At 43.4% G+C, this 16375-nt stretch overlaps 1 protein-coding gene and 1 long non-coding RNA gene across 2 annotated transcripts in view; one reads left to right on the top strand and one right to left on the bottom strand.

The window, feature by feature from the left end:
• Positions 1–15940, bottom strand: part of LOC141131889 (uncharacterized) — a 172178-nt gene extending 156238 nt beyond the window's left edge. Inside the window, exons 1-2 of the long non-coding RNA XR_012242832.1 lie at positions 15791–15940; positions 6628–6731 (exon numbers count right to left, since the gene is read on the bottom strand). This is a non-coding gene — a long non-coding RNA (uncharacterized lncRNA). The remainder of the gene's footprint in view (positions 1–6627; positions 6732–15790) is intronic.
• LAMB4 (laminin subunit beta 4) overlaps positions 1–16375 on the top strand; it is a 245791-nt gene that overhangs the window by 161843 nt on the left and 67573 nt on the right. The window contains exons 27-28 of the mRNA XM_073619678.1: positions 4490–4716; positions 10694–10790. Of these exons, the coding sequence (XP_073475779.1) occupies positions 4490–4716; positions 10694–10790 (324 nt within the window). The remainder of the gene's footprint in view (positions 1–4489; positions 4717–10693; positions 10791–16375) is intronic.

Raw genomic sequence — 16375 nt, 5'->3', positions numbered from 1 at the left:
TCATTTATCATTTTCCTTCCACTTCACAATTATGTGCCACTTTGTGTTGGTCTATCACATAAAATCCCAATAAAATGCATTTATGTTTCTGGTTGTAACATGACAAAATGTGGAAAATTTCGAGGTGTATGGATACTTTTTTCAAGGCACTGTATATTCCACCAGAAATTCCCCTCCTGGATTTTCCACTCCTCTTGTTTGCCTCTCAAAAGATGGGATGACTGATATAGAGATTTGTTTCAGACACAAAATCTGGGTCTCCAGTTGGGTCGGTGTAATGAAGATTTCTCACATATTTGTGCAGCCAGTAGGTCAAAGTCAAATTCTGGAGACTTCCGGGCAGCATCCAGATCTCCTCGCCACAGACAGCAAAACTGCCAACAACCGGCCAGAAGCTTAATGATTTGTCATTTTTGATTGCACGGGATGTGGACACTATATGAATGTTTTAATAATTTGTAGAATGTGCTATAATATGTGCTATAATATTTTAATGTGAATTTGTTGTACTAATAAGGAATATACAGATGTTAAACACTTCAGCCCTGGAAAATTTGGCTGCTGAATGACCAGGCCATTTTTTGCGATTCAGCACTACGTCGCTTTAACTGACAATTGCACGGTCATTCGACGCTGCACCCGAACAAAATTGACGTCCTTTTTTTCACACAACTAGAGCTTTCTTTTGGTGGTATTTGATCATCTGTGCAGTTTTTATTTTTTGCACTATAAACAAAAAAAAAGCAACAATTTTGAAAAAAAAAGCTAATTTTTTCTCAGTTTAGGCTGATATGTATTCTTCTACATATTTATGGTAAAAAAATCGCAATAAGCGTATACTGATTAGTTTGCGCAAAAGTTATAGCGTCTACAAAATAGGGGATAGATTTATAGCATTTTTATTATTATTTATTTTTTTACTAGTAATGGCGGTGATCTGCAATTTTTATCGGGACTGCGACATTATGGAAGACACATCGGACACTTTTGACACATTTCTGGGACCATTGGCATTTATACAGTGCTATAAAGATGCACTGATTACTGTAAAAATGTCACTGGCAGGGAAGGGGTTAACATTAGGGGGCGATCAAGAGGTGAACTATGTTCCCTGTGTGTCTTTCTAACTGTAGGGGGAGGGGACTGACCTAGAGGAAATGACAGATTGTGATTCCTAGCTATTAGGAACTCACGATCTGTCACTCCTCACAGAACAGAACAGGGATGTGTGTGTGTGTTTACACACACACATCCCTGTTCTGCCTCTCGTGCCCACGATCGCTCATGGCTGGCGGTCATCGCGACCGTCGGCCATGAGCATTGGCACACCCGCAGTGCAGCAGGCGCCTGCTATCCCGCTTAAAGGAGCCAACGTATAGCTACGACGGCTCGCGGGATAGTGCCGACCTGGCACAGTGTAATGATGGTGGCTGGTCAGCAAGCAGTTAAACACTACTCCGAACAAGCGCACCATTTATACACATTTGATCATTGATCTATAGTGATTGCGTTCACTAATACAATGGTTGCCACGGTTCATTAAAAATTTTTAGGTGGAGGTTTTTTTATTATTATTTTTTATCATAGCAGCGCATAAGTATTCTATGACTTAAAGGTTGTAATAAGCTTCCTTTGCTATTTCTCTACATAAAGTAGAAGAATCAAAGCCTATTACTCCACAGGTCAAAATCACTCCATATCCCCTCCCTTCTTTCCCAACTGTCAGAGGTAATGCCTGATTTGTGCGGGAATTAGGCCATGTATTCCAATCCTTACACAGAACTATGGTATGAAATTAGGAATTAAAACGTCAAGTCAGACCAAAGGCAACCCATAAATTGCAAGCAAACGCAATCATTGGTGATATAAATAAACACTCTGGCATTGCCCAATCTCCAAATGCCAGCAATAGTACATTGGCAAATACTTTTCAACACTAATAAACCTGAAGAAACATCACTATGACTAAAAACTTACTGCAAAGCTGTTAATTCAAATTATAGAATGCCTCAAATCTCTATCTACAGAGTTTGCTGTCTTTTCCATCCATAATGTCTGCAAATGTTATTTTCTTAAATGGCACATATAACAAGACATGTGGATGATACACTGAACCAGTATTATGCAGCAACCATCCACAAACATTTTTTTCAGTTTAACCACTTCAGCCCCAGAACAATTTGCCCCCTTAATGACCAGGCCATTTCTTGCGATACGGCACTGCGTGGCTTTAAATGACAATTGCACAGTCGTGCGAAGCTGTACCCAAACAAAATTGACGTCCTTTTTTTACCCACAAATAGAGTTTTTTTTTGGTGGTGGTATTTTATTACTGCTGCAGTTTTTATTTTTTATACAAATAAAAGTATTTATCAGTTTAGGCCACTATATATTCTTTTACATATTTTTGGTAAAAAATCGCAATAGGCGTATATTGATTTTTAGCAGAACTGCGACATTGCAGCGGTAAAATCTGACCCCAAATGACACTTTTTGGGGAACAGTGACATTATTACATGTGTAATCTTACTTACTAAGGCTCATTATGCTCTAGCCGCCCGCTCGATACAGCCAAACCCAAACAAGGTCCCTCTGGGGACACAGCAGGGTCGTCCTTTCATTTGGGGGCCTTTGCGGAGCTATTCCTGAAGCCAGGGGACAACCATCACACCCGCCATTCGGCTAACTGATGGCCATTGCTATTTTATCAAATAATTTTTCTTCATTTTTTTCCTTTTTTTACCTGATATAAAAGTTTGCTTGTGTGCATACCTTATGCACTGTATTTTCATTCTTAAGGACTACCCTACTGAATGTATCTTCCACATATATAATATTTCTCTCTGCAATACGCCTCTGAAGAAGGGACATCGTCCTGAAACATGTTAGGCTCACAGAGAAACATGTGTCTATAGATGGAAGTATATAATAATCATATGAAGGAAAATTCACTGCATAAGCTCTTTTGTAGAGATCTATGTTCAGTATGTCTTGTTTTTATGCTTTTTCTAAATAAATAATAATTTTTACCTAAATGTAATCGTTCCACCTATTAAGTCCCACTGTACTGGGGGGTACATAAGTTCCCTACCTCTAGGGTCCTTTCTTGTGCATCGATTTGGGATGTTGGCAACATATTGAAGGCAATATAGTTGACCTTCGGTGGTTCATCATATTATATATTATTACATTGATCAGTGCTATAAAAATGCACTGATCAATGTAAAAATGACGCTGGCAGGGAAGGGGTTAACACTATGGAGTGATCAAGGGGTTAAGTGTGTTCCCTGGGTGTGGTCTAACTGTAGGGGGGGCTGGGCTCACTGGGACATGACAGAGATCACTATTCCCAATGACTGGCAAAATGGGGAATCGCCTTGTTTATATAGGCAGTTCCCCGTTCTGCCTCTGTACACAGTGATCGCAGGTCGCCGACATCGAGTCCACGGGACCCGCGGGCACGTTCCAGCAGTGCCCGCTATCTTCCTTGCATGAACCAATGTACAGGTACGCCGATTCGCGCGGGACAGCCGACCTGCCGCAGTATATCTGTGTGAGCTGGTTGCCTAGTGGTTAAAATGAAAATGGTGGCAGGTTATATGTGAAGTACAGTATAACAAGAGAGAAACTGTATATATTACAGGAACTTATATAGCGCCAACAATTTACATATACATTGTACATTCACATCAGTCCCTACCCTCAAGGAGCTTATAATCTAAGGTCCCAAACTCAAATTCATACTTACACGGGCCATGTGACAACACTGCTACAATGTAAAGTAGTGATTGTACAGCTTGTATAACAGTGTAAATTTGCTGTCCCCTCAAAATAACTCAACACATAGCCATTAATGTCTAAACCGCTGATAACAAAAGTGAGTACACCCACAAGTGAAAATGTCCAAATTGGGCCCAAAGTGTCAATATTTTGTGTGGCCACCATTCCATTTGAGGATGCTCCACAGATGCTCAATATGGTTTAGGTCTGAAGACATGCTTGGCCAGTCCATCACCTTTACCCTCAGCTTCTTTAGCAAGGCAGTGGTCATCTTGGAGGTGTGTTTGGGGTCGTTATCATGTTGGAATACTGCCCTGCGGCCCAGTCCCTGAAGGAAAAGCATCATGCTCTGCTTCAGTATGTCACAGTACGTGTTGGCATTCATGGTTTCCTCAATGAACTGTCGCTTCCCAGTGCCAGCAGCACTCATGCAGCCCACCATGCTTGACTGTAGGCAAGACACACTTCTCACCTGGTTGCCGCCACATACGCTAGACACCATCTGAACCAAATAAATGTATCTTGGTCTCATCAGACCACAGGACATGGTTCCAGTAATCCATGTCCTTAGTCTGCTTGTCTTCAGCAAACTGTTTGCGGGCTTTCTTGTGCATCATCTTTAGAAGAGGCTTCCTACTCACTTTTGTGAGATATTGTGTGTGTATATATATATATATATATATATATTTTTTTTTTTTCACTTTTGAAGGCTGTGTCTGCAACTCTATGGGAACAAAGGATGAGACCTGCTCAATTTATGAAGAGGTTGGAGAATGCGTATGTGACAGAACTACAGGACAGTGCCCTTGTTTGCCTAATGTAAGTGGAATTCGGTGTGACAACTGTGCTCCTGGCTACTGGGGCCTTTCAAGTGGAAAAGGATGTAAACCTTGCGACTGTTCCCTAAATAATTCCCTGGAAAAACAATGTAATCAGGTAAATATTTCTGAAATAATTTTATATGACTGCATTATTATGAGAACTGACAACTTAGTGAGAAATTGAGAATTAGTGGAGTATATTAATGTAACAAATAGCAGTATATTGAGTTTATTAAAAATATAAACTAATGACCAGTCATCCTTGTATTGACTATTCCTACAAGATTAAAAGTGAAAAATGACTGGATGGTATTTGTTAATATATTTTAGACATTATCACTGTTCCTTGCATTTTATAAGTACATAAGCATGACAGAACTCTTAAGCAGGAAGGACTCTGAAAGGACATCCCAAACCCTATGTACTCACCTTACCTGCACTCTCTTGCAGTCACTTGCACAAAGTATGGAAGAATGCGTATGGGGGAATATGTATGGGAGAGTATATAACCTGTACCACTGTGATGGTGCTTGGTCTAGCAGTCAGTTGCTAAGCCTGAGCATTGTCACATGACCAGGGGAATGACGTCACTGCCCCTCATGTCACCAAAACAGCTGATTTCAGTGTTGGCTGTGAAGGAGGAAGGAGCGGTGGGGGGTTACAGGCAAGTATATGGGGGTCAGGGGATGCCCTTTGCAGAGCATGCCTTATTTCTCACCATTACAAATAAAGAAATATTTACAAAACCATCTACCTTATTTTTTCACAAACTTGTTTAGGGGGTATGAACAATTGTTTGAGAACATTTGATCAAACCCCATACCTATATTGAAAGACACTGCCACTTTAAAGACATGTACTTGTGGCATCTCAGCTATTTTCAAACAATTGTTCATACCCCATAAATGAGTTTATTAAATGGAATGGTTTTGCAGAAATGTATTTATGTATGATGATATGGGACTAATAAAACAAAAAATATAAAACATTTTAAAAAGTTAAATATGAAATATTGCATATCACAATCATGTATTCTTCCTTTTTAAATAATATGTATTGACCAAAAAACGTTATATTTTCTCTTTAATCCATCCCTCTTTAGCTGTGTAAGGCCTTAAAGTGAAACTCCACTTTCGTTCAGAAGAATTTATATACAGTATATACTGTGTATATATACACTGTATTACCAAAAGTATTGGGCCTTTACACACACATGAACTTTAATGGCATCCCAGTCTTAATCTGTAGGGTTCAATATTGAGTTGGCCCACCCTTTGCAGCTATAACAGCTTCAACTCTTCTGGGAAGACTGTCCACAAGGTTTAGGAGTGTGTCTATAGGAATGTTTGACCATTCTTCCAGAAGCGCATTTGTGAGGTCAGGCATAATGTTGGACGAGAAGGCCTGGCTCGCAGTCTCTGCTCTAATTCATCCCAAAGGTGTTCTATCGGGTTGAGGTCAGGACTCAGGGCAGGCCAATCAAGTTCCTCCTCCCCAGACTTACTCATCCATATCTTCATAGACCTTGCTTTGTGCACTGGTCCAAATCATTTGGTGGAGAGGTGATTATGGTGTGGGGTTGTTTTTCAGGGGTTGGGTTTGGCCCCTTAGTTCCAGTGAAGGGAACTCTTAAGGCATCAGCATACCAAGACATTTTGGACAATTTCATGCGCCGAACTTTGTGGGAACAGTTTGGGGATGGCCCCTTTCTGTTCCAACATGACTGCACACCAGTGCACAAAGCAAGGTCCATACTCCTGGGAATAGCAGTGGCCCAATCTCACAAAATAAAGAAATGAAACCTCAAAGGTCATTTTGTACACCTTTTGCAATTATAACTGAAGGCTACACATCAAAGCAGCTGAGGCTGTGACCAGTGGCAGCTGGTGCTCCATTTTTTTGGGGGGGGACGCCAAACAAACCACCCGACCCCCCCTGTTTGGTCGGACAAACCCTTCCGTCATTCGGCAAACAAACCCCCCTCCCCCCCGTTGATTGCCCATCCACCCACCAGTGGCGCACTTACCCCATCCAGGCAGCTTTGGCGGCTGCCCTCTTCATCTTCTCCCGGCCAATATGGTTGCTTCTCCTCTCGTTCAATCGGGTCCTAAGACCTGCTTCCTTATTGGCCTGGAGGAGAAGAAGGAAAAACATAGTGAATATTAATTTGCTATTGTCACACAACTGGGTGGGCTTGGGACGCAGTGCTCTGCGCCCCGAGCCCACCCTTTTTGAAGCCAATTAGAACCTCAGGCTTTAATCATTGAAATCCATGTGTCCGGCGCCTTGCATGTAGTTTGGGGGCCAGGCGCATGGATTAGGGGTGCTGTGCTCCTGCGCCCGTAACGGAGCGGTCGCCACTGGCTGTGACACTGCTAAATTTTGTATCATTTTTTTACGCAGATAGAGCTTTCTTTTGGCAATATTTACCACCACATTGAAATCCATGTGTCCGGAGCCCTGCATGTAGATTAGGGGCCGGGCGCATGGATTAGGGGGGCCAAGCTGCTGCGCCCATAACGGAGCGGTTGCCACTGGCTGTGACACTGCTAAAACAAGAACACATAAATGTTTTTTAGTTATATGCAGTCATACTTTAAACATATAAATATCCCTATTATTTGCCCAGATCTAATTTCTTTGACATTCACACTGGAAATTAACTGTCTATAGTAGCATTATAGCCACTTAATGACATAAACTTTAACCACTTCAATACAGTGCACTTTTATCCCCTTACCCTTGCCAAGGTCAATTTTCAGCATTTAGTGCTCTCACACTTTGAATGACAGTTACTCAGTCATGCAACACTGTACCCAATCTAAATTTTTTTACACAGATAGAGCTTTCTTTTGGCAATATTTACCACCACTGGGTTTTTAATTTTTTGCGCTATAAGAACATTTTGAAAAAAAAAATGCTTTTTTCCTTTTCTATTATACCATTTAGCAAAGTATTTTTTCTTTATACATTTAGGGCAAAATGTATACTGCCACATTTCTTTGGTCAAAAAAAAAAAAAAAAATGAGTGCATATTATTTAGTCTGTGTGAAAGTTATAGAGTCTACAAGCTATGAAAATCGATCAATCTGGAAATACAAATATCCCCCAAATGATCCCTTTTTGAAAGTAGAAAGTCCAAGGTATTTAATAAGAGACACAGTGAATTTTTTTAAGTTGTTATTTTTTTCCCACAATTCTTTGAAGAAATGAAATGATTTTTTTTTTTTTTTTTTTTTACAAAAATTGTCATAATTGTTATTTCTCACATACGGTATAGGCATACTTGCAAGTACACCCCAAAACACATCCTGCTACTCCTCCTGAGTAAGAGATACCCATAGGTGCACACCAAAGTTAAAATACACGTGCATGTGTGTGTATATATATATATATATATATATATATATATATATATATATATATATACACACCTATACCACATGTGTGAGAGTTTTTCACAGCCTAGTCACATAGAGAGGCCCAACATCCAAGGAGCACCTTCAGGCAGTTGTGACGGGTACACTGCTGATGGGCGTCAGTGATGGTGGCTCTGTGGCGGGTATACTGATTAGGTTGCACTGATAGCTGCAGTGACAGGTACACTGATTAGGCTTCTGGAGAGTGGGAATGCTATTGTGCTGTCTGTGACTCATGGGTGTGAAGGGTAATAATAAATAAAATACCAAAGGGAAAATAAGATAGGGCTGCTCCCCTATAGTAGGTAATGAGTAACCTATAGCACAAATATAAAACAGACAAAAGGGGACGCACTCACCTAAATGGAACTGTTTATGGAATGGAATAAATTGAAAAGAGTTATTCACTCACTCTGTGGCAGGTAGTGACACTCTGTGGTAGGCCTATTGATATGTAGGCAGGTTTCAGTGAACTGTCTTCTTCTGTGAAGTTGGATGGGTTGGCAGCTGGTGTGTGTGGTAGAAAAACCGGCAGTCATGCAGCTGTGTCCATGGAGCAGGTCCAGGATGCTGATGAGCTGGGTGGGACAGCTGTCAGGCAGTTGCAGCTATGTGTCCATGGGCTTGAGTGGGATAGCTGTCAACAGCTGGTGGCTGTGGCTTTCGCTCCACCAGCTGCTGATAGCTCTCCCTCTCAAGCCCAACCACATCCTGTGACTGCTCCACAGACACAGACACTTATTGGCCAGACCCTGCTTCATAAACAAGCCACCAACCTGCTGCACAGGCCAGCTGCTAACTTGCAGGACCCTGAAAGACAGCTCTCCTGCCTAGTTTATCAGCATCCTAGCCCTGCTCCACGGACACAGCTGAACAACTGCTGGTTTTTCTACCACACAGACCAGATGCCATCCTGTCCAACTTCACACGAGAAGACAATTTACTGAAACCTGCCTACACATCAATATGCCTATCTTCACCTTCCACAGAGTGAGTGCATAACTCTTAAATTTTTTCCCATTGCATTAACAGTTACATTTAAATAGGTGTGCCCCCTTTTGTCTTTTTTACAGTGAGATTAGGCTGCACTGATTGCTGCAGTGACAGGTACACTGATAGGCTGCACTGATGGATCTGGTGACCAGTACACCGCTAGGCTGCACTGATGGATGCAGCGACAGGTACACTGCTAGGCTGCACTGATGGATGTGATGACAGGTACACTGATAGGCTGCACTGATGGCTGCGGTGACAGGTACACTGATAGGCTGCATTGATGTCTGCGGTGACAGGTACACTGATAAGCTGCACTGATGGATGCAGTGACAGGTACACTGATAGACTGCACTGATGGCTGCGGTGACAGATACACTGATAGACTGCACTAAAGGATGCGGTGACAGACACACTGATAGGTTGCACTGATGGATGTGGTGATACAGTAGGTACACTGATAGGTTGCAACTGACAGGTACACTGATAGCCTGCACTGATGGGTGCTGTGATACTGACAGGTATACTGATAGCTGCTGTGACAGGTACTCAGGGCAGTGATGGGCACAGCAAACAAGGGGTTAAGTCGGTAACTCACTGTTCCCAAATTCTTCTCCTCACACAGGATCAGTGGGTGAAGAGAAGAAGACAGGTAACAGCGAGTTACTGGTCTTTGCTGACAGTTGTGATTGGCTCTTTACCCTACTGGCTCCTTATCCTAATCGGTGATGCAATCCCCACTGATCACCGCACTGTGCTCCCCCAGGGGTGCGCACGAGTGGTGAGACCGGGAGGACGTCAAAAGATGTCCACCCAGAAGGACGAAAGGCCCGCACAATCTGCTATAGGCTGGGAGGGAAGAGGTTAAAGTGTAACTGTTACCAGGGTATGGGCATTCAAATATATTTAGGCAATTTCTACAAAGAAGTAAATAAGCTTTAAAAAAAAAACCTTTACAGTACTTGGGTCATCCTTTCCTTATTGCCCAATTTCCACTGATGTCATAAGTCCTATTCAGGCCTCTTTTTCTTTTGGCCGTGAGCATATCTGAAGTTCCTACATGTCATGTATTGAGGTGGCACCACTCTCTGCTGTATTTTGTATTGTATTGTGCAGAGTGAAGGGCGGAGCCTTGACACCCTTGGTTCACAGAAAGTTGGCTAAATGTAGCTTGGTGTCATTAAACATGGAAGTGGCACAGCACCAGATTGATGACCATGTGAGTCTGCAGGGGACAGTGCCAGCGAAAGTATAAGTATAGGAGATGAAGCTCCTTTTTATTTTTAACTCAGGCTGCCAACTACATTATTGTATTTCTATCAACACTTGAAATCATGTTATGTACTATTTCACATTCCAATTTAATGGTATTACATTTACATATACGTATTTCAATTGTTTATTTGTATGTTTGCCTGTTAGACTTTACATTGAATCAGTCATGATGAATAAGTAAATGAAGTTGATGTAAGCTGCTGAGTATGTTCAGTTTTACTGCCCTTGAACAATTGTGCAGTCCAGGAGTTTGAGAAAAGTCTATTCTCTTCTCACAAACATATTTGGATTCAGATCCAGACTCCCTTTCACATGTTTTTGCAGCATGAATAAATATGATCTGATACATTAACATTTGTTCCATTCAAGGCCCTGGAGCATTGATTTATTTATAGTTTTTAACAGTTTACAGGTCAGTGCCTATGCAAACCACAATATAAAGGAAAGAAATGTGACCAATGTGAAGAAAATCATTATGGAAACCCCAAGGTGAAATGCATACGTGAGTATGTTTGTAACAGATAGATTCCAGTAGTCATTATGCAACACAATAATATAACCACTATTTTGGTTACTGAATACATTTCAGGGATCATAGAAATAATGAGGCCAGCAAATATTTGCCAACATGAGCAAACACAGTATCTCACAAAAGTGAGTACACCCCTCACATTATTTTATTATATCTTTGCTACAATGTAAAGTAGTGAGTGTACAGCTTGTACTACAGTGTAAATTTGCTGTCCCCTCAAAATAACTCAACACACAGCCATTAATGTCTAAACCGCTGGCAACAAATGTGAGTACACCCCTAAGTGAAAATTTCCAAATTGGGCCCAAAGTGTCAATATTTTGAGTGGCCACCATTATCTTCCACCACTGCCTTAACCCTCTTGGGCATGGAGTTCACCAGAGCTTCACAGGTTGCCACTGGAGTTCTCTTCCACTCCTCCATGACTACATCACAGAGCTGGTGGATGTTAGAGACCTTGCACTCCTACACCTTCCATTTGAGAATGCCCTACAGATACTCAAAAGTTTTAGGTCAGCAGACATGCTTGGTCAGTCCATCACCTTTAAACTCAGCTTCTTTAGCAAGGCAGTGGTCGTCTTGTAGGTGTGTTGGGGGTCATTATCATGTGAGAATACTACCCCGCGGCCCAGTCTTCAAAGGGAGGGGATCATGCTCTGCTTCAATATGTCACAGTACATGTTGGCATTCATTGTTCCCTCAATGAATTTTAGCTCCCCAGTGTTGGCAGCACTCATGCAGCCCCAGACCAAGAGACTCCCATCACAATGCCTGACTGTAGGCAAGACACACTTGACTTTGTACTCCTCACCTGGTTGCCGCCACACACGCTTGACACGATCTGAACCAAATAAGTTTATCTTGGTCTCATCAGACTACAGGATATGGTTCCAGTAATCCATGTCCTTAGTCTGCTTGTCTTCAGCAAACTGTTTGCAGGCTTTCTTGTGCATCATCTTTAGAAGAGGCTTCCTTCTGGGACGACAGCCATGCAGACCTATTTGATACAGTGTGCGCGCGTATGGTCTGATCACTGACAGGCTGACCCCCCACCCCTTCAATCTTTGCAGCAATGCTGGCAGCACTCATAGGTCTAATTCTCAAAGACAACCTCTGGATATGACGCTGAGCATGTGCACTCAACTTCTTTGGTCGCCCAATGTTAATGTTAAACTTCATTAATTTGTCACTTATTTCTATTTGAATTCACATATTTAGCGCAGGAATCCATAGGTGTGTTACACACATCCACTTACTCATCCATCAATGAAAATGTATAGATTCCCTTATCATTTCTGTAGGTATTACCTGGTATTTTATACAAAAATGAATTGCACTTGGAGGGAAAGTATAGCAGCTGACACACAACTGACAAAAATTGTTAAAGAACCAATATAAAAATACGTGCAGCACTATATAATATTAACAAGCAGGACTGAAGTGATGTAACAACAATAATGAAACAATATACAATGTAATACTAATAATAAGTAAAAACATAATAATGTTAATAAAGGTGAAGTGAATAGATTCTAAGCCTGGATTCACACTCTTGTGATGCAGGAACCAGCGAGATTCCAGCGCCAGTTCCCATATCCCCCACAGGCTGTTCACACGGCCCTCTGTGAACCAATGCCGGTGTCAATACAAAGTTAATAACACCCGCAGATTGGTTCACAGATCGCAGTGTGAACTGTGGATTCAGACAGGAATCGGATCGCATGCGTGTGATCCAATTCCAGTGTGGGAAAGAAAAAGTTCCTGCACCTTTTTTGTGCAAATCCAATGCGAGTTCAGCCATACAATTGTATGGCTGAATTCACATTGCACAGACATCGCATGTGATCCGCACCAGCAATGTGGTGTGAACCACATGCGATGTCTGTGTTCGCATATGTGTGAACCCAGGCTAAAGTTTAGAAATGGATATATACAAAATAGTGCAGCGCTAAACGCGTGTGTGTAACACAAAATTAACCATGTGACAATGTAAAAATTTTAAAATATTTTGGTGCAAAGAATAAATTATAAATTCATCACATAAATCCATAAAAAGTCCTAATAATCTCTCTTTTAAAAGTGTTACTAAACTCACAATGGTAAAATCAGTCTGTATATGCAGCATTGCATGCTTGTTATACTCACTGTGGAACTTAAGGGGTTAATCCTCTGCATTGTGTAAAAAGGCTGTTTTTATCCTGTATGCACAGATCCTCCCCTCCTGCACTGTCTATCTTGGGAAGGCAGGGTAGCTGACCTGCACATGCTCAGTTGTGTCTTTTATGCTGGAGAGAACCTTTATTTTCTCTCAGAGCTAGCCAGGTCACATGATATTGACATCACACATGTGAGCGTGTATACAGGCTGTAGTGGAAATTTCCTCTTACCTGAACTCTCAGCACTGGAGAAACTGTGCAGTTTATCATGTAACCGTGGTATACTGATCATCCAAAAAGGTAAATAATGGCAGTATTTTAATGTAAAAAGATTTATAAGCTGTGGGCACTGTGGGGAGGCGGATGAACTATTTTCATATTACTGGATTTAGTAACACTTTAGGCAGAGGCGTAACTAGAACCTTCAGGGCCCCGGTGCAAGAAACAATGATGGGCCCCCCCCCTTCCATCAGAGCTCCAGGCTTCCAATTTTGGGAGGGCATCCATGGACATCCTCCCAAAACCGTGCTTCCCGCATGCCCCCTGGGACGTGCATCCAGTGCAATCACAGTGGCCCTTTATCATGTGATGTCAGCTGATCACATGTAAACAGACTTGCCGGTTATCCGCAGCCCTTTCCTCCCGTGCTATGTCTGTGTGAGGAAAGGACTGCCATTAACTGTCAAGAATGTCAGTAAATTGTTTACACTGATAATCAGTGCCCCAATCATCAGTGCCATGTATCAGTGCCCATCAATGCCACCTATCAGTGCCCATCAATGCCACCTACAAGTGTTACCTATCAGTGCTCATGAATGCTGCCTATTAGTGCCCCTCAAATCTGCCTATCAGCACCACCTATCAGTGCTCATTATTGCAGCGTCCATCCATGCCACCTATCGGTACTCTTCAATACTGCCCATCAATACTGCCTTAGTTCTGCCTATCAGTGTTCCTCAGTGCCCATCCGTGCAGCCTATGAGTTCTGCCTATCAGTGCTCATCAATGCCTCCTATCAGTGCAGCCTATCAATGCCCTCTTTCAGTGCCTCCTATCAGTGCCCCCTATCAGTGCCTCCCTTCACTGCTCATCAGTAAATCCCATTGGTGCCTCCCATCGGTGCCCCCTATCAATGCTCATCAGTAAATCCTATCAGTTCCTCCCATTGGTGCCCCCTATCAGTGCCCCCTAGTGCCTTCTCAGTGCCCCCCATCATTGCCCACCAGTGCCCCCTATCAGTGCCTCCCTTCAGTGCCCATCAGTGTCCCCTATCAGTGCCTCCCATCGGGGTCCCCTATCAGTGCCTCCCATCGGTGTCCCCTATCAGTGCCTCCCATCGGTGTCCCCTATCAGTGCCTCCCCTTCAGTGACCCCCCATCTATCAGTATAGCCCCCCTCTATCAGCCTAGACTCCCATCTATCAGTGTAGACCCCCTTAGTGCAGACCCCCATCTATCAGTATAGACCCCCCTCTATCACTATAGACCCCAGTGTAGACCCCCCCTCCATCAGTGCAGACCTCCCCTCCATCATTGCAGACCCCCCTCCATCAGTGCAGACCTCCCCTCCATCAGTGCAGACCCCCTCCATCAGTTCACATCCCCCCCTCAGTACAGACACCCCCTCCATCAGTGCAGGCCCCCCACAATGCAGACCACCCCCCTCCATCAGCACACACCCCCCCTCATTACAGACCCCCCCTCCATCAGTGCAGGCCCCCCACAATGCAGACCACCCCCCTCCATCAGTGCAGACCCCCCATCAATGCAGACCCCACTCAGTGCAGACTCCTCTCCCTCCATCAATGCAGACCCCCACCCCATCAATGCAGCCCCCCCCCTCAGTGCAGACCCCCACCCCATCAATGCAGACCCCCCCTCAGTGCAGACCCCCACCTCATCAGTGCATATCCCCACCCCATAGTGTTCCCCCCAGCACATGTCAATTTGAATATAAACTTTACAGACCTCAGAACAGCGTTCTCCCTCGGACTCCTCCTCCTCCCCCTCCGTAACCAGAGAGGAGGGGGGGGCGGCTTCGGTCCGCTCCGCTGTACGCCTGTGTGTCTCTCATCTAACAGCAGAGAGACACCGGCATTGTTTGTTTTATTTCCCTGCTCTCCGTGTGTCCTCTCTCTCTCAAGGCATGACAGAGGACAAACAGCTGATCTCCCCCTCTCCTCTCTCTGTGTGCTCCGCGGGCAGTCAAGTGTGAAGCTAAGGAGCTCACATTTCCCGCGGACTCAGAGCACACAGAGAGAGGAGAGGGGGAGATCAGCTGTTTGTCCTCTGTCATGCCGTGAGAGAGAGAGGACACACGGAGAGCAGGGAAATAAAACCAACAATGCCGGTGTCTCTCTGCTGTTAGATGAGAGACACGCTCAGCGGCTCAGCCTCAGCGATGTGAAGAGCAACCCCGCTGGGCCCCCCCCACAGTGGCAGAATGCCGGGCCCCGTCGCAACTGCGACTGTTGCGACCCCGATAATTCCGCCACTGACTTTAGGTGAAAAAACAAATCCACTTATAGATTGGTGCCAAACCAAAAAACAGTCTCTTCATACACTTTCACCTCCGTGCCTCGTCTATGATTCCTGTGCTCCCTCCACCAGATGTGCCCTTTCCTTATATACTATAAAATTGTGCCTTGTATATAAATATTGCTCTGGATCTCTCCTCTTGATGTTTCTCCTTCCTTATGGATGCTGCTTGCAAGCTACAATCAGGACGATGGCATGTAAAACAATCAAAGCCATGCAATAGTGCTTTATCCTTTTTAAAAGATTTATTTTTCCCAAACAACATATATGCACTCACATTTAAAAACACTTCAGTAGGCATGTATGTATTCCATATATAGCTTGTGCAGGGGCGAGTGTTTCACCTGTCTTCCAGTTCTGCAGCTCCAGCCATCAGTGTAACCTCCGTTCGTGTTACACAGTCTTTCCCTTCCTTGTTCCACGTTTGTTAGCCTCTTAGGTCCCTCCTACTAGTTTTGTCATTCCTCGTGACTCCCTCAGGGAAGTGTTAAAGTTTAAAAATGGAGTTGGCAAGTCCCAAATTTCAATCCAGAGATCACCCAAAAGTATGTCTGTGTTGAGCAGAAAATAACTAGTGACTTCACTCAGTGTTCCACCACCTGATATAAATGGTATGTGCTTACCAGAAACCGTGGACCCTTATACAGTAAGGTAAAGCATCAGATGCACTTGTGTATTGGCAGATCACCACTTGACAAAACTTTCACTGCTGGAGAGGACTCCCTCAATGTCATTTTTTCATAGGTAACCAGGGTAATCAGCCACCAGCATCCTATAAAATCAGCATATGGAAAAGGACATAGGACAAAACTCCATAGTGTAAAACCGTTATATACCGTAAGTTTATTTTAAAAAAAAAAGA

The sequence above is a fragment of the Aquarana catesbeiana genome, linkage group LG03 (genome assembly GCF_042186555.1).
Source record: "Aquarana catesbeiana isolate 2022-GZ linkage group LG03, ASM4218655v1, whole genome shotgun sequence".
Taxonomy (NCBI): Eukaryota; Metazoa; Chordata; class Amphibia; order Anura; family Ranidae; genus Aquarana; species Aquarana catesbeiana.
Note: the sequence above shows the minus strand (reverse complement) of the source record. Positions and strands in the feature narration are given on the sequence as shown.